This window comes from Musca autumnalis, unplaced genomic scaffold (genome assembly GCF_047663935.1).
Source record: "Musca autumnalis isolate F117 unplaced genomic scaffold, ASM4766393v1 scaffold_1, whole genome shotgun sequence".
NCBI classification, from domain to species: Eukaryota; Metazoa; Arthropoda; class Insecta; order Diptera; family Muscidae; genus Musca; species Musca autumnalis.
This window is the reverse complement of record NW_027411644.1, coordinates 186,892,462-186,918,326: the sequence shown is the minus strand read 5'-3', so window position 1 is coordinate 186,918,326 and position 25,865 is coordinate 186,892,462. Positions and strand designations below refer to the sequence as shown.

The 25,865-nt window shown below is 32.9% G+C and overlaps 1 protein-coding gene across 1 annotated transcript; it reads right to left on the bottom strand.

Annotated features, from left to right (window-relative positions):
* Positions 1–16,595: 16,595 nt before the first annotated feature.
* LOC141390989 (larval cuticle protein A2B-like) lies at positions 16,596–17,212 on the bottom strand. The gene is made up of 2 exons (XM_073963905.1): positions 17,201–17,212; positions 16,596–17,138 (listed from the first exon to the last, which is right to left on the bottom strand). Exons 1-2 carry the CDS (start codon positions 17,210–17,212, stop codon positions 16,596–16,598), a joined length of 555 nt encoding a protein of 184 aa, XP_073820006.1.
* Between the last annotated feature and the right edge of the window lie 8,653 nt (positions 17,213–25,865).

Genomic DNA, 25,865 nt, shown 5'->3' with positions numbered 1-25,865 from the left:
CCGTGATATTGAATAATATACGTTCTATCCAAATTGTTGCTAGAGTCTTATCCACCATCCAGACATGATGTTAGCTTCCTTAAGAACAGAAATCTCATGACTAGTTACAGGAATGTAAAAACAAGATTGTGTAATTGTTAGGCGGTATTGAACAGTACAGTTTAGATTTAAAAATCTTTTTTTAAAATTGCTACATATATACGCTTTTTGTTTAATGTTTTTCTTTATTCTTATTAAATGAAACTTTTGAAAACATTTCAGAATGATTGTGACCCCTTATATATATATTTTTGATCAGCGTAAAATTCTGAGCCGATCTAGCCATGCCAGTCTCTCCACTTCTAGCTAGAAGATATATTAGTCCAAGTCTTGGTATAGCCCACAAAATACGGTATCTTCGGTTTTTATGTATTTTAAGATTTTTACCAGCATTTTTTCAAAGTTTAGCATTTGAGGTTCCCAGTGGTCACAAAACTTCTCCACTAAAAATTCTAAACTAGGTCCATGTTTTGGTATAGCTCCTATATAACGCTACCTCCCGATTTTATAGTTTGAAGATATTAGATACATTTTTTGACCGAACTACCTAACATTTTTTCACAAAACCTCTTTATTCACAAAAACTCTTCAAAAAAATTTCAATACAGGCTAACGTTTTGGTGTAGCCTAGTTTTTATATATTTTAATGATTTTGTGTACATTTTTTTAAAACAACTACCACCAATTTAATATTTGAAGATCTCAGTTATCACAAAACTTCTGCACCCAAATTTGTCAAGATAGATCCATGTTTTGTTATAGGCCCCAAGTAAAGAGTTTTGACATATCATGGACATTTTAGGAACTTTTTAATGTTACAAAACTTAAAAAAATTGTCAACATTGATCCACGTATTGATATAGCCAACATAGAACTGTACCTCCCGACTTGCGGTATTTTGGAGGTTTTAGCCACGTTATCCGAAATATGGGAAATTTGGCATTTAAATCTTATAGCTATTCTGACAGAAATTCCAGCCATTATTTTTATTAGAAAATAAAGAATGAATGACATAACAAACAATAGCATTAATCTATGTATGTACGTCACAGTTACATAATTCCGTTCAGACATTATCTGACACTTGGAGTTTTTAAAACCATTTTCAGAAACATCCGGACAATGAAGTATTCACAATTGTAACAAATTAGATTTCTTTGCCATATTTTGTTTAGATTTCAAATCTTTTTTTGCCCAAAATCTCTATTATGTTCGTTTAAGACAATGAGAGTTGTCGAATCATAATAAGTAATGACCATTCGCGGAATTTTGGCTCCATGATGAAAAAAAAAAATTAAATAGCACTGACATGATCAGAATTTAAAATTGCTTGTCATGATGGAGAATAGTAATTAGAAGAGAGAAAACAAAAATAGAATTGTAAGACCTACACACAAACCTATCAAATGTCAGTTAGGAAAAAAGTGATATCGTTCTTTGTGTTGACGTTTAATTTGAAAACATTAATATCTCCATTTTCATCTTGTCTGACGAAAGGTGTGACGATCGATAAATTGTGTTAGTCTGTTTTTTTAGATTTGATTGATTTGAGTGGAATGGTATTGGTTGGTATTCGTATTGTGACGTATGAAACTCAACAAACTTTATTTTCTTTGAACATATTCCAAACACAAAACTATTTTTTATTGGCAAAAAAATGCTTCGGACATTAACTAGTTCCGTTTTGATATACTATTTCATGACGAACACAATTAGTAGAGTGTAAACATGTTAGATGTTTTTTTTCGTATGTATGTATGTACATTTGTATATCAATTTGTTGTTATGTTTTGGGAACTTTGCGTGCTAAACAGTTGTTGTTGCTTTTTGGCAATCACTTTTATATGTATTGCTCCCAAAAAGGTCATTCTGTTTTACACCGGAATTTAAATCCCCAATTTGTTTTTAAGATTAATTGAGGGAATTCCATTGCTTAAAATTAGTTATTAATTAAAACATTAACTACAGCCATTAAAAAATATATTAGTCATTTTTAAAAATGGCCAAACCTCACTTACAGTTTTTTGCCCGATTTTTTTAACAAAACATTTAAAAAGAATTTAGTAAATCCTTCAAGCAATTTCAATTAAATCCATTAACTTTAATCACAGAGTTAAAATATAAGCGAAATGCTTTATTTATTTTTATTTTACCTCATCGACTAAAATAATTTAACCTTTATGCATTTACTTACCTATGGTAACGCTTGGAGTTGCAAAATTTCGCGATTTAATACTCACTTTGGATACAACCAAGTAAAAAGGGTGACATTTTTCACATACACTACGATTCACCTAATTAGAACCAACCAATTTTGCCTACAAATTCTGTTTTATCTAACGATAGGAGAGGAATTGCTAATAATATGTTTGTGAACATGTAGAGTGTTCTTTAAATATTAACCTAATATTAATAGACATAGACTTAAACCTTGGCTTATTATACTACAAGCATTTGGAAGTGAGTTTCTCACTAACTCATTAAGGCGTCACGATTTGTATAATGACTGGGGTGATGACTCTTTATACTCTACACCACAATGTGGAAAGGGAAATATTCGTCGTGGACCCCCATGTGGTATACCAAAATTCATATTTGGACGAGATAAAGCGTATTTAAGATGTATGTGCGGAGGTCAGCTTCAGACCAGGCCAGACAGCTATTTTTACATGGAGGAAAAAAGGGCTTTATAACATATGTCCCAAACATATTTTGCAGCAAACATATATACCCAAAAAACCAAATCTCGGATGTCCGACACGTCTGAACAATTTCGGAAGCAAAATCGTTCAGATTTCGTTCCGATTTCTAGACGATATTTCGGAGGGGAAATAGTTCAGATTTTGTACCGATTTCTTTTTGATATCGGAGCGAAGGTCGGAATTAAATTTCCCTGCCAAATACCCCAAGAATTTGTCAACCACTTCATACAACGAAGCGTCCGAATTTTGTTCCGATTTCCCTACGATGTCGGTACGATTGGTTTGGTGGCTACGTTTGCAACAGTCCCAAACTTAACACATGTTTGGGTCCTGCGAACAAATATATGTTTGGGTACAAACAAATATTTGTTTGGGTGCAAACAAATATTTGCTGGGTGCAAACAAATATCTGTTTGGGTGCAAACAAATATCTGTTTAGATTAAATATAAATACAAACCCAAAATTCACAAAAACACATACACATACATCAGAGTAATTCAGTGGGTCTCCCGTGAGCATAAATTTACTCTAGCTCACAACCTGTGTAGACTCTAGCTGGTGGTGACCGATAGCAAATTTACGCTCACGGGACACCAATTGCCTTACTCCGACATACACACCTTTATAAAGGATGGTGGTTTTTTTTTATTGAAATGTATAGAAATACCAAACACAAAAGCGACAACAGACCCGTAGATACATAAAAATTGCAAATAAAAGAAATAGTGTCATACTTTTAAAAAGAAAAACAAATAAAAACTATTTATTATAAAACATAGAAACATCGTTGAACGCTTCTCGTTAGTTGTAAAATAAAAAACATTATCCTCAAAATTGAAATTAACAACGGAAAATCGGCATCTGAAATCAAACTATTATATAATGTAACTAGCCGACCCGGTGCACGTTGCTGGCCCTTGAAACAGTTTTATTTTACCTTTTTTTAAGTCAATTATATTTTTCTTGCTTCGCTTATTAGTCGGGATCTGCAAGTGACTATGAATAACAAATATTCATAAATGGTGATATGGTGTTGATATACAATTTTAACATACCGCCAAAGAACTGATGAGTTGAGGCATGCATTTAATTCATCTGCTGGAAGTGTTTGTCTGAAATCTAAACGTAAATTGCTTCTTAAATCCTTCTAGAATCGATCTATAGCTTCTAGGGAATTTGTATGTGACATCATACATTCGTTCCAAATGATAACTTGTATTTAATATTGGATATGTACCCTTTATTCACATGAATTTCCAGTGGCAACTTAAGGACCGACTGTGTCGTCCTTCCACCCTCTTATAATGTATGATGTCGCTATAGCTACACGCAGAGAAAAAAATATGATTTATGCCACCATATTTTGAATGAAAAATATAAATTATAGATATATGGTATAATCTGTCATTTTCTAATAATACCATTTTTGAAATATTTTAAAATGGCGTGGTAACCGCCGAAAACATGTTGTGGTTGCCTCTAATAAGTCGTATATTTATTGGAATTATACTGTACCTTTGTGATTAATTGCCATTAATAGATTTTTCAACACACTCTAAGGGCTATTATTATATGTGTTCTTTTACTATCTGATGGATTTGAAAATGCAAAATAAACTAATTTGGAGGCATGAAAAATATAATTTTCACATTGAAAGTTAATGACAAGAAGCTCCTCCTTGAAATTCAATCATCACTTTAAACTTTAAGTTAACCGGAACGCTATAAATCTGTTCGGTAAATCCAAACTATAATAAAAGAAGACTTGTAATAATGGGGGTAAATAAAAGTTTTATTTATTTAAGACCAAAAAAAAAAAACACAAAACATTCGGAGATTCTTTTTATTTTAGTAGTGTTTGTAACTTAAAATATGAAACACAACTCAGGCACTGATATCTTTTTGTCACTTTTTGATTCTTCTCTCTACACATTTTCATATCTTCATTCACAACTAAATTGTAGTCATTATTTCCGTCAACAAATACTTGAACTATTTCCTTCATTGTTTGGAATGCTGTTTTTTACTAATTTTATTCCATTCATTTAATTGAAAACTAAAAGACCTTACTCAGCGACAGAACAACTAATGAGAGACCATTTGCTTTTGGCAATGAACAGCTGCTGTTTTTGACACTTCATATGTCAAACTGAGAAAGTTAAGCAGATTGTGGTTGGATTGACCATCAGATAATTATGAAAATATTACCATATATATCAAGATTTTGTGATTTGTTGTTGTTTTATATGGTGAACAGAATCAAAATTGGCAATATACATTATCGCCTTTAAGGTAATATGTGCGACACAAAAATTATTTGGTGCCAGCCAAAATTTTGCCCACCACCAGTTAAAAAAACTATTTTTTCTCTGCGTGTATTCTTGTCTTCGAATCCAAACACTTGCTTTCCAATAAGACCAAAGCACAGTGTCCAATTATACGAATAACCTGGCCAAAACTCTAAAAATGAATGGATTTTGACCTAATCTTGGGTTCTTATGTTTTTCGGATCGCTCGTTTCAGTTTTCATATTTTTTAACCCTCAGACGGTCAAATTGTGATCGTATCAGATAAAAATATTCTACAAATTTGTACGCCATCAATATGTACTATAGGTCTTAGACTACACTACAACTCTATATCTTACCTAAACTCCAGAAATATGCAAAATTAAAAACACATTTTAGGGTTAAGGTCGTACTTCATGTTAGTTTTGCCAAATTGTCATACAAACCATCATTTTAAAAGTATGGCTTCAAAGACTAAAATGTTTTCCGCTAAATGTTACTATAAGTCAACAAAAACTGAAATCTTTATTTGCATCACATAACAAGCAAATATCGGTATCAATTTTGCAAAAAAAAAACAAGAAACTAAAATAGGGTGCAAGCTTCTACCATTTCTACAGTTTTGGAAATATTTGAGTTAAGATTTCTGGGAATCCTCGCACTTTAGGTGTATGGTGTCTTTAGCAACTTTAGTCAGTTGTCACACGTGCAAAATTTGCGGTAAAGAAAACTGAGTTTTTTTTGGTGAGAGCGGGGACTCTATTTTCTTTAAAGCAAATTTTGCGCGTGGGACTACTGACAAGAATGCGAGATATATTTTTCTTAACAAGATTAACCCTCGTGTGAGTCATAAAAGGGTTCTTTTTTGTCCCTTGTGATCGTATCAGAGCAAAATATTCTAGAAATTTTTTCGCAATAAAATTTTACTATAGGTCCTAGAATACATCAAAACTCAAACATTTTACCTAAACACCAGAAAGTTACCCTATACTATAATCTGACATTCTGAATCAACGAAAATATGTTTATGGACCCTTTTGTAGAAAATTAACTTATGTTGAAACTAAAGTATGGGGTATTGTAACTAATCGGGACGCGCAGCAGGATTTCTCTAAAAGCTTATTATGTGATTGTAGTACTCGTGATTTCGCATTTTTAATGTAGAAATTGTGCGTGTAACCTTCAAAGAATCATGGCAATCTGCGCTCAAAGTCGAAATTTTTGTGCGTAAATTTTTCTAAAAAACCTCTTTTTGGATTCGAAATTTACAACTGCCATTCGATTTCCGTGGAAACCCGCATAAATTTAGGTTGTTTTACGTCCTGAATCTAACAAACCAAGTCTAAATCCATCCACTATATCGGCGGATATGAAAATTTGCAAAAAAAAAAAAAACATTTTTTTGAAAATATCGCGTATTTATTCTAGTTTCGAATGTGTCATTTCTATTTAAATAAATAGAGCGAAACGCCTGTTTACAATGTCCAAAAACAGATATTTAAAAATGTTCGCGTATCCGGAGATATAATATATGTAATTGTTTCCTGATTTTATCGATCTTTCGAATTTATTAATAAATAAACGCATTAGTTCGAACTTGAGGTCTTGATAAAGAAATAAAGAAAAAATCAAGACCATCAAGATATAATATATTTTTTCTAAAAACTGAGTGCGATACTACATCCACGGTTCTTGAAGTATCGCACTGAAATGACATAGAAAGATGTATTTTTAATGGTGATCATTGAAATCGGATGCGCATAAAATGCAAATGTACTTCGTAGAAATTATGGACATTTTACTATTATTGTGCACCCTAACATGCAACTGTATATCAAATAAAAGCGATTGATTCGCTGTTTTGGAAAATCGGATGCGCATCATGTCATTTCCACTATTACGCGGTTTCTATGCGTTTCAAGTATTGTAATATTTACTTTGACTTTATTTTAATTTTTTATTCCAATTGGAAATCCTTCTGATTTAATATAATGATCTAAAAATTTTCAGTAATAGGAATACTATAAGCCAACATTTGGTTGCAACGGAATATCTTCATTATTCGGTGAAATTTTGACGAAAAAGACGAAGAACTCGAACATATTTTTCCTATAAAACCGTAAAAAAATAAAAATAGAGTAATATGATTTTTATTTTTTCTTCAAAATTTCTTCGTATTTTGCAAATAGCATGAATATTATAGCTCCAATTTCTCACAGTTGTAATTTTTTAATATATTTTTTTGTAAGTAAAATCACTATTATTTTAAACAAGTAAAAAGTCGTTAAGTTCGGCCGAGCCGAACTTTTTATACCCTCCACCATAAAATAGTCTTAATTAAAATGGAATAATTAAGTCCTTTCACAATATTAGGTATAACAACTTTTCGACAATGGATAGACTACTACTGCCTCCCACTATTGCTTAAATTACACTGTGAATACAAATGTTGGGGCAGAGATAATTCCTTTTGGAAATGAAAGCCCTTGGTGTGTGTATATTAAAAACCCCGAAGGACAGATGCGCCGTGAGCAGCGTTGCCGACAGTTTTTGGTCGGAAATCGTCAAAAAAATCGTCAAATCGTCAACAAAATTTGGAAAATCGTCAAAAAATCGTCATCATGATCCAAAGCTAGGTTTGGTTACCGTTTAATGCGATTTGTTAGCCGATAGGTTTGTCAATGAGACTGACAACATAAAATGTACAACCCACAGTAATAAATATAACCCAATTTCACTTAAAGATTGTCCCTAATTGGGCAGACCAAAAAAATCATTTTCTTGAATTGTTTTCAAAGAAACTACCAAATTTTGTTTAAAAAGTTCTTTCATCAAGAAAGAAAGAGCACATCTTATACTACTTTTGGTATTTTTGTTGTTGAAAAATATTGCAAAGTCTTGTGGTAAATGGCTATCAGCGAAACCCTTTTTTTAAAAGCGTTTTGCGATGCCAACGATGACTCGAAAACGTACATGTACATCGTACATGTTTGTAAGTATTTTAAGAACCTTTTAATCTTGCCTTAAGTCGAAAAAGAATTTTAAGCAAACTTTTTAAATAAAAATAAAATGTCAAAGTCATAATTTCGATTTTAACGAAAAAATTGAATGTTTTTTTTTGTAAAAAAATCGGGCAAAACTGTTTTAAAAACTGTCTCGCTTAAGGGTAAACCTTTTATTTATTAAATAAGCTCGCCAAACTATGTGGAGATCGGTCGATTCGGTTTCGAGCTATCGTTGGCATCGACTTCAAAAATGCCATTTCGAGAAAAACGCGTTTAAAGTATCTATGCTACATACAAATCTCAAGAAATTGTTCCCTTCTTGAATTTTTTGTGGCATACTCTACACTACCTGTACTTCAAAATAAGCCAATATTTTTTTTTTTTGAAATTGACAAGTTGAGGTAACCCCTTAGGTACCGCTATAAAACAGCTTTCAGAAGATGATAGTTTTCCCCGTGGTTTTCTAGTTTGCAGTAATGCAGCAAGGTAAAGCTGGGTACACATTGCCAATTTTGAATGACAGATTAGCTCAAACATCGCAATGTGAACGTCCATTTTTGTCGGTACACGTACATTTGGTTGATGGGCAGTCGAAAATCGACAAAAACTCTCATTAAAGAGGACATGGGTAGGAAGTATTGGGAAATTCCAAGTGAAATCGGACAGTTCGGAGAAAAGTAATTTTTGATTTCAATTGTTTTTGGTTCAATTAATGCTCCTAGCCAACAGAACATTTTAGTATATTTTAAAATTTTTTTTTGACCAACGGTACAGAGATATCGCCTATTGAAATTATCACATTTTTAAAGAACTATGTCCAAATAAATACTCATAACTTCTTTAATATTGGTCCAAATGGGACCATCTTTTTTTTGAATTGTTTGTTTTTTCATCAGCTATCGAAAGAAATACTTAAAAGAGAAATGCACAGTGGGCTTCAATGCAATTTTCGGGATTTAATATTTAAAATCAATTTTTAAATATGATTGTACCCTTCGATTTTTTCAAAAAAATTATATGTTAAACTACGTTCAATTACAAAAATTTTAAGCTCTAAATCGTAATGGGATGCGAATAAATACTATTTTTTCTGAATTTTTTAAAATTTGTCAATTTAATTTTTCCTTTATACCTTTGTCTAAAATGTATTATTTTATTAAAAAAATTAAAAGTTTCATTTACAAATATTTGTTTTGATTTTATATTTATGAATTTATCTCAAACATCTTAAAAACTGCGTCATTTTTCGATTTTGAAAATGCATCAGCGAAAATTCCATTAAAGCCCACTGTGCATTTTTTTTCTATTTTTTATGATAAATATATAACATAAAATGATAAATATGTACTCTTAGCTTCAAAAATACAGGAAATACAAATTTTGGACAAAGGTATTAAGGAAAAATTGTATCGACAAATTTTAAAAAATTCAGAAAAAATAGTATTTATTCGCATCCCATTACGATTTAGAGCTTAAAATTTTTGTAATTGAACGTAGTTTAACATATAATTTTTTTGAAAAAATCGAAGGGTACAATCATATTTAAAAATTGATTTTAAATATTAAATCCCGAAAATTGCATTGAAGCCCACTGTGCATTTCTCTTTTAAGTATTTCTTTCGATAGCTGATGAAAAAACAAACAATTCAAAAAAAGATGGTCCCATTTGGACCAATATTAAAGAAGTTATGAGTATTTATTTGGACATAGTTCTTTAAAAATGTGATAATTTCAATAGGCGATATCTCTGTACCGTTGGAAAAAAAATTTTAAAATATACTAAAATGTTCTGTTGGCTAGGAGCATTAATTGAACCAAAAACAATTGAAATCAAAAATTACTTTTCTCCGAACTGTCCGATTTCACTTGGAATTCCCCATTATATCTCGAAAAATTTTCAAGGAAGATTTTCATTCATTAACAATCCTACATGAAAATTTTCAGCTGATGTAAATCAAAGATGAGGCAAAAACTATGAAAATACCTCTATTCCAGATATGTGCCTAAATAAAGCCAATCCGTCTCGAAATTGTTTAAAAACCTTAAAATAGCTCATGAAACCGAGTTTGGAATATTGCTTTCCTTAAAGACTTTCGTGAAATTCTGGTCAAAATATAGTTATCGTGTTTTATTTTACGCAATTCGGGATTACGTGAAAAATCGTCATTTTGGACCATAAAATCGTCAAATCGTCATTTTTCAATTTTAGGCCAAAAAATCGTCAAAATGACGATAAATCGTCAAATTCGGCAACACTGGCCGTGAGTCGAACTTTCGGTATTATGGCGTGATGAAGTTTTTGCAAGAGACCCTATAAGCCATCATTTAGGATTATATCTTTGTTTGTTGTTTTTGTAGAGCACTTAACAAAGATATAACGCTAATTCCTGATGGCCCACAGGGTCTCTAACAAAAATTTCATCACGCCATAACGCGGAAATTCGACTCACGGCGGATCTGGCCTTCGGGGTTCATAATAACTCACCAAGGCCTTTCTTCCCCAAGAGGAATTTTCCGTGCCCCAGACTTTCACCTTCATGTCAAACTTTCTTTAAATTTTTTGGCGGAAAGTTTTATATCTGCAGGGAACTTCAAGAGTCAAATTGAGGGTAGTTTCATCAAAACAATATAGACCCTCAAAAATGGACCCATGTTGACGAATTTTAGTGAAGAAATTTCGTGACCACTGAAAGAAAATTCCCGAAAATCGGGAGGTACAGTTATATGGGGGGGATATACCAAAACATGGAGCTACATATATTAACGATTATTTTTGAATAGGCAAAATTGTAGCTAAAGTTCTCAAAATACCGATCATTACAGTAAGTTCGGTTAAAAATTGCAGCTAAAATTCTCAAAATACTGAAAATCGGGAGATACCGTTATATGGGGGCTATACCAAAACATGGACCTATGTTGACGATGATTCGTTGGAGATGTTTTATGACCACTGAGAACTTCAAATGTCAAATTATAGCTATTTCGGTTAAAAACTGTAGCTAAAATTCTCAAAATGCCTAAAATCGGGAGGTACCGTTATATGGAGGCTATACCAAAACATGGACCTATGTTGACGATGTTTGGTGGAGATGTTTCATGACCACTGAGAACCTCAAATGGCAAATTACAGCTATTTCGGTTAAAGTTGAAGCTAAAATTCTCAAAATACCGAAAATCGGGAGGTACGGTTATATGGGGGCCATTCCAAAACATGGACCTAGTTACCGATGGTTAGTGGAGATATTTCATGACCACTGAAAACCTCAAATGGCAAATTACAGCTAGTTCGGTTAAAAATTTTAGCTAAAATTCTCAAAATACCGAAAATCGGGAGGTACCGATATATGGGGGCCATACCAAAACATGGACCTATGTTGACGATGTTTGGTGGAGATATTTCATGACCACTGAAAACCTCAAATGTCAAATTGCAGATAGTTCGGTTAAAAATTGTTGCTAAAATTCTCAAAATACCGAAAATCGGGAGATACCGTTATATGGGGACTATACCAAAACATGGACCTATGCCCATATCCATTGGGATATAGGTTTATTGATCACTAGGAACCATATGTGCCAAATTATAGCTAATTCGGTCTGCAAATGTGGCGAAGAACGTCAAAATACCTCAAATCCGGAGGTACCGTTATATGGGGGCTATACCAAAGAGTGGACCGATATAGCCCATCTTCGAACATGAGCTGCCTATGGAAAAAAGACCCTCGAGTGCAAAATTTCAGCACTCAATCTCAATTATTGCGGACGCTAGAGTGATTACAACAGACGGACAGACAGACGGACAGACGGACATGGCTAGATCGTCTTAGAATTTTATCCTGATCAAGAATATATATACTTTATAGGGTCGCAAATGATTAGTTCGATGTGTTACAAACGGAATGACAAACTTAATATACCCTCCATACTATGGTGGAGGGTATAAAAATATGTTCGTAAATACGTAAAATTTTCGCGAATCCGTTGAGACTTTTATAAGTATTTTTCCATCATCGCAAAGGGTAACAATTTTGTAAACAGTAATAGTATATAGCAGCTTATTATATTAAGCCGCGATTTTGTTACAATTTTTTTCTTATTATTAAAATTTTAACGCCTATATCTTTTGCGCGCAACGATCAAAATTAGTTACAAAAACAGATTTGGAATGACGATTTGTTTCTTTATCTATATACGAAAAGTCATTGAAGTAGTATCATTTTTTTAATTTTTTTTTAAATGGCAAAGACAATTTTGGAAACTGAACATCTTAAATACGTTTCACATACACTTCATTACAATTACAAAAAATATATATTTGTAATTTCGGTTGTAGTTTTTCACGTTGAATATCCCGATGAAGATCATTGTTTTCAGACTGGGTATTCCCAGTTGTTGGGGTTGCTGATATGCTGCTGATATCTTAACGTTTGTTCTCTTGTAAGACGAAAGTTTCGTTATACATACACGCAGAAAAGTATATGTTAGAAATATGTTTGGATCCAAAAATAATTTGTTTGTATCCAAACAAATATATGTTTGCAACATTTTGGAACATATCTCAATTTTATTTGTTTGGGTACCAACATATTTTTATATTAGAACATATTTTTTATGGGCGGAGAGAAGATTTTTGTCAAAGAGTGTAACAACAGGGCTCTCGCGGCTGCCGAATGCGGTTTCATAATAAAAAGCTGTATGTATGGCAACGATGAACACAAAGAGAGCATTTATATGGTGAATCGTACGAAAACGTAAAGGCGAGTACTCATCTTGTTCATCTATGGTGTATGGTGTAATAGAAGACGCAGAAGCTTTGGTGGTGTGTATGCGGCCAAACACATGAGTTTCGGCTTTGTTATTGTTAACCAACATAGCAAGCGAAGAGGAAAAGAAAAATCTAGTATTAATTATGTTGTTTTCTAAATACAATCGTTAAGTAAAGGCTGTAAAGTGAGTGAATAAATCACTGTTTTGTGTTTTCTTAAAGAAGTGGTGCTTTTTAGTAAAATAAATGACCAATACATTTTAAAATTGGTAAGTTTTATAATTAAATCAAAAATGTGAATGGAAATATTTTATTGGACAAGGAAGAAATCGCATTTAATATTGGTAATTACATCAATATATGTTTCATATACATACATACAGTGGCGCCCAGCTAATTAGGGACAATAAATTCAGTTTAAAAGATTACTCGATTTCGTTTAAAAATTTAAATATTTTGATGAAATAAATTTTGCATATAAGGTATTGGAATAAGCACTATCGAGGTCAAAACGTAAGGAGGGGTACTTGTAGTGTATGGTTCGGAATGATGTCTGGGGTTACTAAAAATATAGTTTTTGTTATAAAGTGCCAAAAAGTATGCATATTTTTGGTGCATTAACGGAAAATAAGGCCTAAATCACCTTATTCGGGATTATAGTAATACTTCGGCCTCTTAAAGGACTATCTGCAGGGAAATAGCATGAAATCAGTTGAATACACTATAAACTATACCTGCAATTATTGTATACAAATATGCATAAATTAACCTTAAAGTTAATTTTACTACTAATGTCCCTAAGTAGCTGGTCAGGCTAATATGGACCATTTTTAGAAAAGTGGGTTGTACTTCCCCCACATATGGGGAATCTCAGAACGTTTTGACATTACTCGATAGTGCTTATACCAATACATTTTATGCAAAATTTATTTAATCAAAATCTAAACATTTTTAAATGAAATCGAATAATCTATTAAACTGAACTTATTGTCCCTGATTAGCTGTCCGCCACTGTACATATGTATATTTGAAATATGGATGTACCTATTTATTACATTATATAATCATTTGTTTCCAGATGCCGATCAACCGCTGATGATTTCAACTTTGAAGAAAATGTGTTTTATTTCCCAACTAAGGTGAAGCGTTCAACGATGTTTCTATATAATATTTTCTTTTTAAGAGTGTGACTTTTTATAAATTATTTCATTCAGTTTTTCTTTTATTAAAGTCTGTTATGTATTTCTTAGGAATTTTTTATGTACCCTATGTGTTTTGTGTTTGGTATTTCTATGCCTTTAAATAAACCACCACCATTTATAAATGTGTTAGAGATAGCCAGTGAGCGCTTACTGAGAGCAAGTGAGCATACATTTCAATGTGTTTTACATTGAAATTTACGCTACCTTGCGCTCAGTAAGCGCCCACTGGTGCATTTGTTTGTTTTGTGGCTTTTTGTTGTTATTTATGTTATATCTAAACAAATATTTGTTTGCATCCAAACATACATTTACAGCTGTGTTCAAAATAATAGGAGTGCCAATACACACCGAGTGAATGGTCAAATAAACATGGTTACACTTCTCTATTTTGGCAAAATTTTTACTTGTTTAACATTGTTGACATCCCAACTGTTAATTCATTAACAGAATTGTGGCAATTTGTTTTAAATTATTTACTGTTTACACCAACATTGTAAATCGCCTTCAAATTTTTTGATAAAAAAATAGGAGTGTGGAAGAAAAAGGACAATAAAAATATTTTTATTTGAGTTTAGGACTAAACTTGTCAATATTTTAGTTGTTAGTAGTGAATTTAATAGATTTGAAGGCTGTTTGAAAACAAAAATGGTCTCTGGATGTGCCCACAAACAGGATATTGTCCTTGCAGCTATTTTGCCATAATTTATGCATTTATTGGGAAATCGATGGATTTTATAAACAAAACCTTTATTGATTAGAGTTGTTTAACACTCTAGATGTTACCTCGAACAATACATAATGATTGGTTCCCCATAAATTTGTGTATTTTGATCCTTCAGCGAAGTTTTAACCTGTTTCCATTAGACCTTTATGTAAGGATCGAAAGAAAAGCGTATCTATAAGGCATTAATTCCTCGACCAAATAATGTTTTGAGGCCCTTAGCATCTTAACTACACTCAGAGCAATTATTTTGTTTATATTTGAAAAAATTGGATGATTGGTAGATATGAGCCATTTTTCTAGACGCTTTGTGAAAAAGCTAATTTTAAGGAAATACATCTGAAGTTGCCCTACGAATATGTTTATTAGGTTTTGCATCGTGTAAAACACAATTTTCTATGAGAGCTAATCTAAATTAAGTACTTTTGAACGAAAAAACGTGAATTTATGTAGAAAAATATAGTACGGTGTATGCCAACCATAGAGTAGTCAAAATGTGTAAAACGAGCTTCAACCGTTCAAGCTTTAAAAAATTTTTGGAATAGAAGTGAAGTTGATTGTGTACATAAAGCTAACATCCTGAGGACCTCATAATTTTATTTGGTCGAGGAATAAATGACTTATAAAAGCGCTGTTTTGGCCGATCCTTTCATAAAGGATTTAATGAAAACTGGCTGAAATTTGGTTCATGGTTCAAAATACACCAATTTATGGGATACCAATCATTATGTTTTGTTTGAGGTAACATTCAGAGTGTTAAACAACTCTAATCAATAAAGTTTTTGTTTATAAAATCCACTGAATTCCCCAATAAGGGCTTAATTTATTGGAAAAGTCGCCAGAGAGATAATAGCCTGTTTTTGGATACTACCAAAGGACTTTTGTTTTCAAAAAAAAATCAAATATATTGTATTTAGAACTATCATCTAAAATATTTACAGTTCTGGTTGTAAATTCAACTAAAAATTGTCCTCTTTCTTCCTTCCACACTCCTATTTTTTTTAACAAAAAAAATTTAAGACGATTTATAATGTTCGTGTAAACAGTAATTAATTTAATACAAATTGTCACATTTCTGTTAATGAAATAACAGTTTGTCAACAATGTTAACCAAATACAAAATAAGCCAAAATGGAGAAGGTTAACCATGTTTTTTTGGACCATTCTCGTTTGTGTATGGGCCCTCTTATTATTTTGAACGCAACTGTATTTGCACCCAAACATAACTTTGTTTGCAAGAACAAAGCATATGTTATGTTTGGGACTGATTGCGAACAAATATATGTTTGCTGCAAAATATGTTTGGGACATTTGTTAGAGAGTCGTTTTTCCTCCGTGTAACATCTGATATTTTTATTGCTGTGTTGTTTTCTTCCCCACATACTCTGTGCTTCACAACAATACGTCTGTACGATAACTCAAAAGTTTGTACAACTTCATTTCATTGTTTGTTTTGCTGACATTTTGTTGTTGGTCCATTTCTTCAAGTACCTCTTCCGAAGAAGTTGGACACTTTGCATTTCAGTCGGATCCTATTGAGGGGAAGCCCAACATATGGGGCCACTGTTACAAATCTATAATTGTATTCTTCATACTACCTCGATAATTCCTTGGATACGTTGTTAATTGTGGCTGTCAATGGAACAATTAGCCCCACTGTTTATTATACGCCTAAAAATTACTTTAATTTTTTGTTTTTGTCCAGTGCTAATTACTACAGTGCAGTGATAAGTTCCAATAAAATTAAACTTTAATTGATGTTTTCAAACAATTTTCTATTTATTTTACATATTTGAAAAAATAAATATGAATAAATAAAACTACTTTAACAAACTCTACAACACTGAATCGATTTGGGTTAACAAACAATGGCTTAATGATGGTAATTGTAAAGAGGTTCACCGTATGAGTTGTAGTGTGTGGGAGCAGCATAGGTAGCCACGGTTGGGGCAGCATAATGGGCAACGGTGGGGGCAGCATAATGGGCAAAGGTGGGGGCAGCATAATGGGTCTTTACGACAGCAGCGGGGGCAGCATAATGGGCAACTGGCGCAACTGTCTTAACAACAGCTGGGGCAGCGTAGTGGACAGCCTTAACTGCCAAAGGTGCACGGTTAACTACGGCATTGAAACCATTGACTGCATCAGCGGTATATTGAACAGTACGTTTGTAACCATCCGAATCATTCAATGAATATTCACCACGAACAAAATCACCATCACGTTCTTCAGTTTGGCTCTTGGAATCACCAGTCAGTTTATCATCAACGCCATATGTGAATTTATATTGTGGATGAGGATCATATTCCTCCGACTTGACAACAACCTTTTGGGCGACAGCAACAGGAGCAGTATGATAGGCAACTGGGGCATAGCCGGCACTGGCAACAGCGACAAAGGCAAGAGCGAATACAAACTGCAGGAAAACATCAGTCAGATCATTTTCTTCATGACCACTATTGAGCTTCAACCACTTACCTTGAAAGCCATGTTGTTAAAATGTAGGTGTACTAAATTCCTCAAAATCGATTCCTTGTAGAGGTAAAGACCAAAATGAATGATGGCTAATTTGTGAAATCAATCAACTTTTATACCAAAAATTATTGAATTTTCTTTTTACAGATTTGGAGCAATTTGAGAGCGAGCAACAGGTTGTTTTTTTTTTTTCTTCTTATAAACACACAAAAATAGTTTTGAGTCTTACAGACAGACATTCATTCGCTTATTCATCGATACATGGTTTATTTAGTGACAGGGAGATTTTTTTCTGTATTTTGTCATAGGTTTGTGTACAAAACAATATCATAAATAGCATTGATTCGATTATTGATTTGAATGATGATTGTCCACATTATGCAGGTTCAATTACGGTCAACATTGAACTTTTGGGCTCAACTGAATTTTTAACCAGTTTGCAATCTTTTTAATAATGCTAATACATTTCTTATATTTATTTTATTGGTTTTTGTTTTAATTAGGGAAATAGGAGGTTTTTATAAATTGCAGGGCAAAGTGTTATTATGACAAACTGGTCGATGTGAATATATGAATCACGAAAAGAATATTATATATAGTACTCCTCTACAAATGGTGTCTTGGTGTTCGGACTTGGCGATAAAAAAGTATTTCCCATATCAATGAGCAAACATTAATCGAAGTGCGCTCTTATTGTGTCTTATTGTTTAATATTGTGTTTTGAACTCATCGAAGTAATAATTGGCGATGCCATTGATGTACTATTAAATTAACATTTTTCGCCAGGATAAAATGATGATATTGGTAGCGATCAGTAAAATTTTGCAATACTGTTAGTTTGTTTTGAAAAAACTTTACTCTCTGTAATAGAGAGGAATGATGAAGTTAAGTCATTGGGGAAATACTCCAGACTTAAAACAGTCTATTAGATTACCAAAAAAGGATTTGTTTCTACGAGTCGATTTTCGCTTCATAGTATTTTTTCAAAGTGGTTGGTGCGTGACCTATTTGAATACTTACAGAGAATAAACGTTATTTTAGTCATTAATACGTAGAAGTTCATTTGTTTTGCAACGGGAAATTATTTTTTAGCAAAAAGGTCAAAAAGTCATAACCCTAATGTAAATACTGTATAGGGTCTGCTATGAATATTTCATCAATGGGCTACCGAACGGAATGGCAATGTTTATTATTATGGTGGAGGGTACAACAAATGGACCATATATGTCCACTCCTTAGGGTACCTCTCTCACAGTAGTTCAACATTTTTCTTTAAGTATAGTTTATAGTTTGTTCGAGAATCTATTAACGCCTGATATAATGGTCCAACAGCTCTGAATTATATTATAGCCAATTGTAATGACTAGTGGACAAAATATCTACCGAAAGGAATGGCTCCAAAATAAAATCCATTCCATTCCTTCAATTACCTCCTCCGCAATACTTTTGAGCCTTAATCCCAGGGCTTCGGAGTCGAGCCATTTTTGGTCAGACTCCGACTCCGACTCCAGTCCAATTTTTTTCTCGACTCCGACTCCAACTCCGGAGTCGACTCCGAAAAAAATATAAAATAAAATTTACAACTTAAATTACAGTCATTTCAGTTTGAACTTTCAAGATACATTACATTGGGTGGATACCAAAACATATACCTATATTGTTCGTTTTTTTTTTTCGTTGACAATACGGAATACAAATGAGACTCGAAATATCAAATTACTATAATTACTGTCCGGTAACACCCTTTGTAATTTTTTGAGTTATGGAAAATTAACGATATTTTATCACCGCATCGTGATAGAACACCAAAATAGCCTATTTTCCCTTAAAATACACTTTCGTGGTTAAGGTTACTTGAGGTTCACATTTTTAGGTTTTTTTTTATGTTTTCACGATTTTGCTTGAAAACGGTAAGTCCTATCGAAATGGGGCTAAAGAAAATATTGTTGCTGCAAAAATTCACTAGATGATTGACCTTTATAATTTGTTCGTAGGTTTTACCATTTTTGAGATATAGAAGTTTAGGTCACATTTTTAGGTTTTTATTGTTAGGTTTTCACCATTTTGCTTGGGAACGCACAGTGTTCGATTTTCGAAAAAACCTGGCCAATAATCGAAAAAATGTTTTTATCAATTTACACTAAAAAGTGTCAGATATTGTTAATAGGATCCCAGTGCGTGTAGTTATAAAAAAATATATATATTTCTTGTTTAATAAGTGGGTATAAAACCAGGTCAAAGTGACCCTATTTGGAATTTTTTTTTTTAATATTTAAGATGTTTATAAATCTATGATAATATGCGAAATAAACAACTGTTATTAAAAATTTTCTTTTCGTAATTGTAATGAAAGGTATGTGAAACGTATTTATGATGTTCAGTGTCGCCAATGAATTGTGCGTTCTTTAATAATTGATGTCCGTACTTGTTAATTTTTTTAAGATACATTTTCACAAAAAATAATGAAAATAGTTATGAGTAAGATCGAGTTGGGCTGTGTAACATATCATTTCATAAAAAGGGAAGAGTTTTTTACCAATTTCCATCGAAACATCCTGCACATTTTTGCACTTTTCGTTTTTAAGTGATATTTTGTCTTTCAGGTACATGAAGAAAAGACAAAATTTTTTAGTTTTCCATCAAAAAAAAAAAAAAAAAAAAAATTTAAAAATTTTTTTTAAGCATGAAAAATTTTTGGTACATGGATTGAGAAAACATTCCCTTTCTCAAATCTGTTCGAGATACTAATTTCGGTTATTGCGCGCAAAAGTTATGGCGGTTTCAATTCTGATAATAAGAAAAAAATCTTAAAAGAACGCTACTCATTATATTGAGAAACAGTGTTAACTAATGGCTTCCTACGTACTATATGATTACTGAGGTGCCATAACTTTAGTAAAAAAATTGTAAATTTCGCGGAAAATCAGAAAGAATAAAAAAAAGTTTAGTTTGCAATAAGGCTATTAAGGAATATCGGGAAAACTTTTCTCGAAAATCTTCTAGAATAAACACAATGACAGATATAATGAATTGGTTACTTGTATCCTCAGATCCTCTTATTTCAAGTCTGTGTTCAAACCCTCCAAAAAGAAACAAAAAGCTATCCTCAGCTGCTATTAAATTATTATCTACTAACGTCATTGGGAATGCTGAGGTAGTACCTGTAAACCCCAATATAGATTCTGGATCATCAGACGAGTACGAGTCTTACAGCGAATAGTATTGACTTATTGTGTGTATTTTAATAGTAAACGAAGCAATTACATATATATCATGTATGTATATAAAATGGTCCGTTTCACCCTATTTATAATCATCATATTAATTTAAACTTTTTTAAATGATCAAAATTAATATGAAAAAATATTTGAAAATTTGGTTGTAAAATTTAAAAAAAAATTTTTCTTAATTATTTAGTACCTTACAAATTTCATTTCATTGATGACTCATAATGAAATTTAGCGGGAGAAATTTTTGTCTTTGACACCATTCTGCTATACTCATGTTTTGTATGACAATTTGGCCAAAACTTTGATTAAGTACGACATTAACCCTAAAATGTTTTTCTAATTTTCATATTTCTGGAGCAAAGGTAAGATATAGAGTTTTGGTGTATTCTAGGACCTATACTAAAAATTGATGGCGAACAAATTTGTAGAATATTTTGATCCGATAAGATCACATTTTATAGGAGGAGGGACCAAAATGACCCCTTAAATGACCACTTGAGGGTTAAATGATATGAAAAATGAAACCAGCGAGCCGAAAAACATAAAAACCCAAGGTTTGGCCGAGATCCATCCATTTTTAGAGTTTGGCCAGGTTTTTTCGAAAATCGAACACTGTGGAACGCCAAGTCTTATCCAAATGAGACTGGAGAAAATCATATAGCTGTGGAAATTCTCTACAAGACTGACTTTTGCAATATTTTCCTAGGATGTACCATTTTTGAGATATATAAGTTTAAGTTGGTAAATTGTAGACATGGTATAGTTTTATAAAGAAGCGATACAGTCAGTGCATTGTCCCAATTTGCAATTCTATATCTCAAAAACGGTAAAACCTACGAAAATATCATGAAGGTCAATCTTGTAAAAAATGTTCACTGCTACAACATTTTCCTTACACGTATTTCCATAGGACTTGCAATTTTTAAGCAAAATCGTGAAAATTTAAAAACCCCCTATAAATGTGAACTTTGACCGCGATTTATTTAAAAAGCCCTTCGGGTATTGCAGTTTCAGAATCCGCAAAAACTTCTCAGGTGTAAGCTCCTTCCATTTAAATTTGGTTAAGGGGCACCGTGGTAGGTCTTTCTTATGATTTCCCTTAAAGTACTACAAGGTCTTTCATAGAAGCCCAACAGGTTTTTTTACAGCAGACATAAATGACTTCTAATAAAAAAACAAGAGAAGACCAGTGAGTCTTCCTTAAAATGACCTGTAAATATTCTAAAAGATCTTCCCCAAATATATTTGGAGCATGCAAACATTATTCCAATCAATTGACCCAAAAATGCTTTCGATAGGCATTTTGTAGTCAAAATAGAGATTAAGAGTTTTTTTTTTAACTATGATCATTTAATTAATTTAAATTGATTCGACAAATTTTGATAAATCTAGAACAGATTGTTGCCCGGAGTCGGAGTCCAGCTTTTTTTCACGACTCCGGCTCCGACTCCAGCAAAATTTGCTAGAGTCCGACTCCAGACTCCGACTCTAACTCCGACTCCGAAGCCCTGCTTAATCCAAATCAATTTTTTGTCGGCAAAAAATCCCTTTAAATGAACAATTTTTGGGGGGAAAGTTACAATCCACACAAGCTAAGAGTATATCTGTGTCGGAAAAGCCGACTGATACTATTTTACTTGTTAAGATGGCATTTCTTCAATTAAATAGAATAAAAATGTTTTTGTAATAAATTGCGTCCTTAATATATGGTACCAAATTTGGTACAATTTGGATTTGAGTGATCGGATACATTTGGAATTCCAAAATTCGGAATTAAGATTACTGTTGGAGTGTTGATAGAGGTAGGTTTGGAAATTCGGACTTTGTATACGAAAAGTACTAAATGGTACCAAATTTGGTACAATTTGGACTTCGTTGATCAGATACATTTGGAATCTTGAAATTCAGAGTTAAGTTTACCGTTGAATGTTGGACAGAGGTAGGTTTGGAAATTCGCACTTTTGGGTACGAAAGGTACTAAATTTGGTACAATTTGGAAAGTACTATATGGTACTAAATTTGGTGCAATTTAGATTCAGGAGAACGGATAACGCAGGAATCCTGATATTTGGAATTAGGATTATTGTAGGCCTGTTCGATTGAGAAAGTTTTGAATATTCGTATTTATGTTTAAGTTTGTTATTTTGTATTAATGTCAGTACGCGTTGTCGAAATACGTACCATAAGTATACTAAAATAAAAAATAAAAATTGGTATTAATATAACAAACTTTTCAGTGTTCGCCATTTCCATATTAAATATTGTTTATTTGTTTTTTATATATTTTCCGCATACGAAGTAGCGGGCACTTTGCTAGTATTTCTATAAAAGTTCAGTTTGCAGAAAACCAATGTCGGTCCACTCCTCCAACATAGTTCCAAAATTTTCACTCAACTACAGCTGAAGCACACTACTTATATTTTTCCAGTGATACCTCCCGCTATAGTTTGGGAATTCCCGACTTTTTTCATTCCCGGGAACCCGGGAATTCCCGAGACTATGGGAAATCGAATCCGTGGGGCATAGATGTGACAGAGAGTAAGCAAACATGAGTACTTACTACCTTTATGTGTAGTTGTGTCGTTAGTTATCTCTTTGGAACAACATCTTAAAAGACGTTGCTCCAAAATCTTGAAAGAACTAACAAATCATATACGGCATATGGCAGCTGTTCAAGAATATCTCTATGGCGAAAACCAAAAATGTTTTACAATCGATGAATCCGAGTTTCACCCATTCAGAATTCGCGAACTGTTAATATATTCTATATAGTATGATATACATTCTTTAAAATGAAGTATTTTAAGAGGAATCCCATAAGGTCGACCATTAAAATTAATTTACGTGGAAGCTGTGTTGGCATCAATGTAGAAAAATAGGTAAAAATGGGTTGAAGCCAACAAGTTTTTTATGCTCCCTTCCGATTTCTGGCTTAACCTTACATTTTATAGACATATGCCCAAAGAAAGACTTAAAGAATACTTCATGGGCAATATGATACTAGTGTATCATGTTTCCACTGCATCCACCTAAAATTGATGCTGACATTTTGAAGCCGGAATTTTGGGGTTTTTTTGAATTGTTTTAATAATTCGGACGCGAAAATCAGCAAAAATTCATGTTGACAAATCCGCGTACTAAACCGCGATTTTCTTTAACATTTTTTACGTAAAAGGATTCCTTTATACGCGATTATAATATGTGCGAAAACGAGTGTCATAAATTGCAGAGATTCGCGAGTAATATGGGTTTTTTACCAAAAATAGAATGTGGAGGCACATCCGCGGTTCTTGAAGAATCTATTTCAAATATGTGTATATAGACGTATTTTTGATGGGTGCTACTGAAACCGGATGCGCATCAAAATCGTTTGCAAATTACGCGATTTTTGCCCACATTAAGGTTTATGGCATTGTGAGATGCAACTGACGGCACACAATGGCCGCTGTGTGAATCATCGAAATATGCATAAATATTGAAAGAGATTGATTCGCTGTATCCGAAAACGGATGCGCATCAACTGATTCTAACTAATTCGCGAATAATAGGCTTTTTAATTTCCACATTTTTTAATGATTGTAATTTCAATATTACTCTTAATTTCCTATAATTATAAGTTATCACAGTAAGCAAATAAGCTTTCACGATGGTAAACCATATTTCTTGATGAAGTTTTAGCAGTACACATTAATTATTGTATGGGATTTTAGCGAAATAGTTGGAGAACTCCAAAATATTTGTTTCTAATTTTTCGAATCAAACCAAAAAATATATTTGCAACAATATTTTCCAACAATAAGTTTTTCTCTTTTGTTGTTGCTATAATATTCAATTTATGTACCCAATCTCTTTAAATTTGGTATCATATTTTTCTACGCATTGTCTAGATTCCGCATATATTTTTTAATTTATTTTTTGAAGGTTTGTACGGGCTCTGGGACATAAAAATTTGGATTTTCTTCAATTTTTTTTATAATTTGTTGATTTTCCGCGAAAATAATATAAAATTTAATAACTATTTCAACATCTACGAATAGATATGGAATGCTGTTAACGATTTATGCATATATTTTCTCATTACAACAAATAAGATATTTTTAAATATTTTTTCTTTTTATGAACGCGAACAGAATTGAAACCAGAATTTTTTTCTTACCACTATGTCAAAAATTGTGGATGTGCTCGCAAAAAATTTTTTTAATTTTTTTGAAATGGAATTGCAAAGGATTTTTGGTTTTCGCCATATACACTTTGATACGACCAAAAATGTGCTTCATCGAAATAACGGTTTTAGACACCAAGTATGTATGGATGAACTTCGTTTCAGACAATTTGGAGTCGATTTAGCCATGTCCGTCAGTCCGTCTGTCTGTCTGGCTGGTGCACACGATAACTCTCGAAGGATCAACCGTAGGTATCGTAATATTTTGTCCAAACTTAGTTTAAGTTCGAAGATGGACCATATCGGTCCCTCCTTCGGGTACCTCCCTCGCAAAAGTTCAACATTTGTCTGTAATATGGTGTGAACGATAACTCTCGAAGGGAGCAATCGATTTGGTCCAAACTTTGCACATTGTATTATTTCTTCCTGATATAGATTGGGGTCGACTATGGACTATATTGGTCCACTCCCACACAAAATTCGGATAAAGTGAAGTTTAAGAGCTCCTCCCGGATCGTTTTGAAATTTGCTTCAGTAAGTTGTCCTTGCGGCTCTGTTTACGACGGTTCCAAGAATCCCTGACGGCACTAACCATAAAGGCAAATCCGCAAGATAATTCTCGCAGGGAGTTTCTGATTGGTGCAGACCTTACACATCATATTATTTCATCCATTCATGTAACAGGTTGGAATATGGACTATATCGGTCCACTCCTTCGGGTACGTCCCACACAAAACTCGGATAATGTGAAGTTTAAGAGCTGCTCTCGGATCGTGTTGCCTTTTTTCAGCAGGTTGTCCTTGGGGCTCTCTTTACGATGGTAAAATTTTTTTCTTGCGCAAGTCCATATTTCCTGAGATATTGGTCTAAAAGATAATTCTCGCAGGGAGTTTCTGATTGGTGCAGACTTTTCACATTATATTATTTCATCCAGTTATGTATGAAGTTGGAATATAGGCTATATCGGTCCACTTTTCGGGTACCTCCCACACAAAATTCGAAAAAAGTGAATTTTAAGAGCTCTCCTGGTATCGTTTTGATTCTTTTTTCTTTAGGTTGTTCTAGCGGCCTCACTAACAACTGTACGATATTTTTCGGGAGTAAGTCAATACTTTCTGAGATAATGATCCAAGCTCCAAAACCCTCCCTGCACATACCAAAATGGCTTTTGAGCAAGATAACTCAAAAAATTTTCAACAGTTTCTTTCAAACTTAGTTTAACGTAATTTAATATTTCGAGTCATTTATGAAGAAGTGTGGTTACTAAAAATTTTTG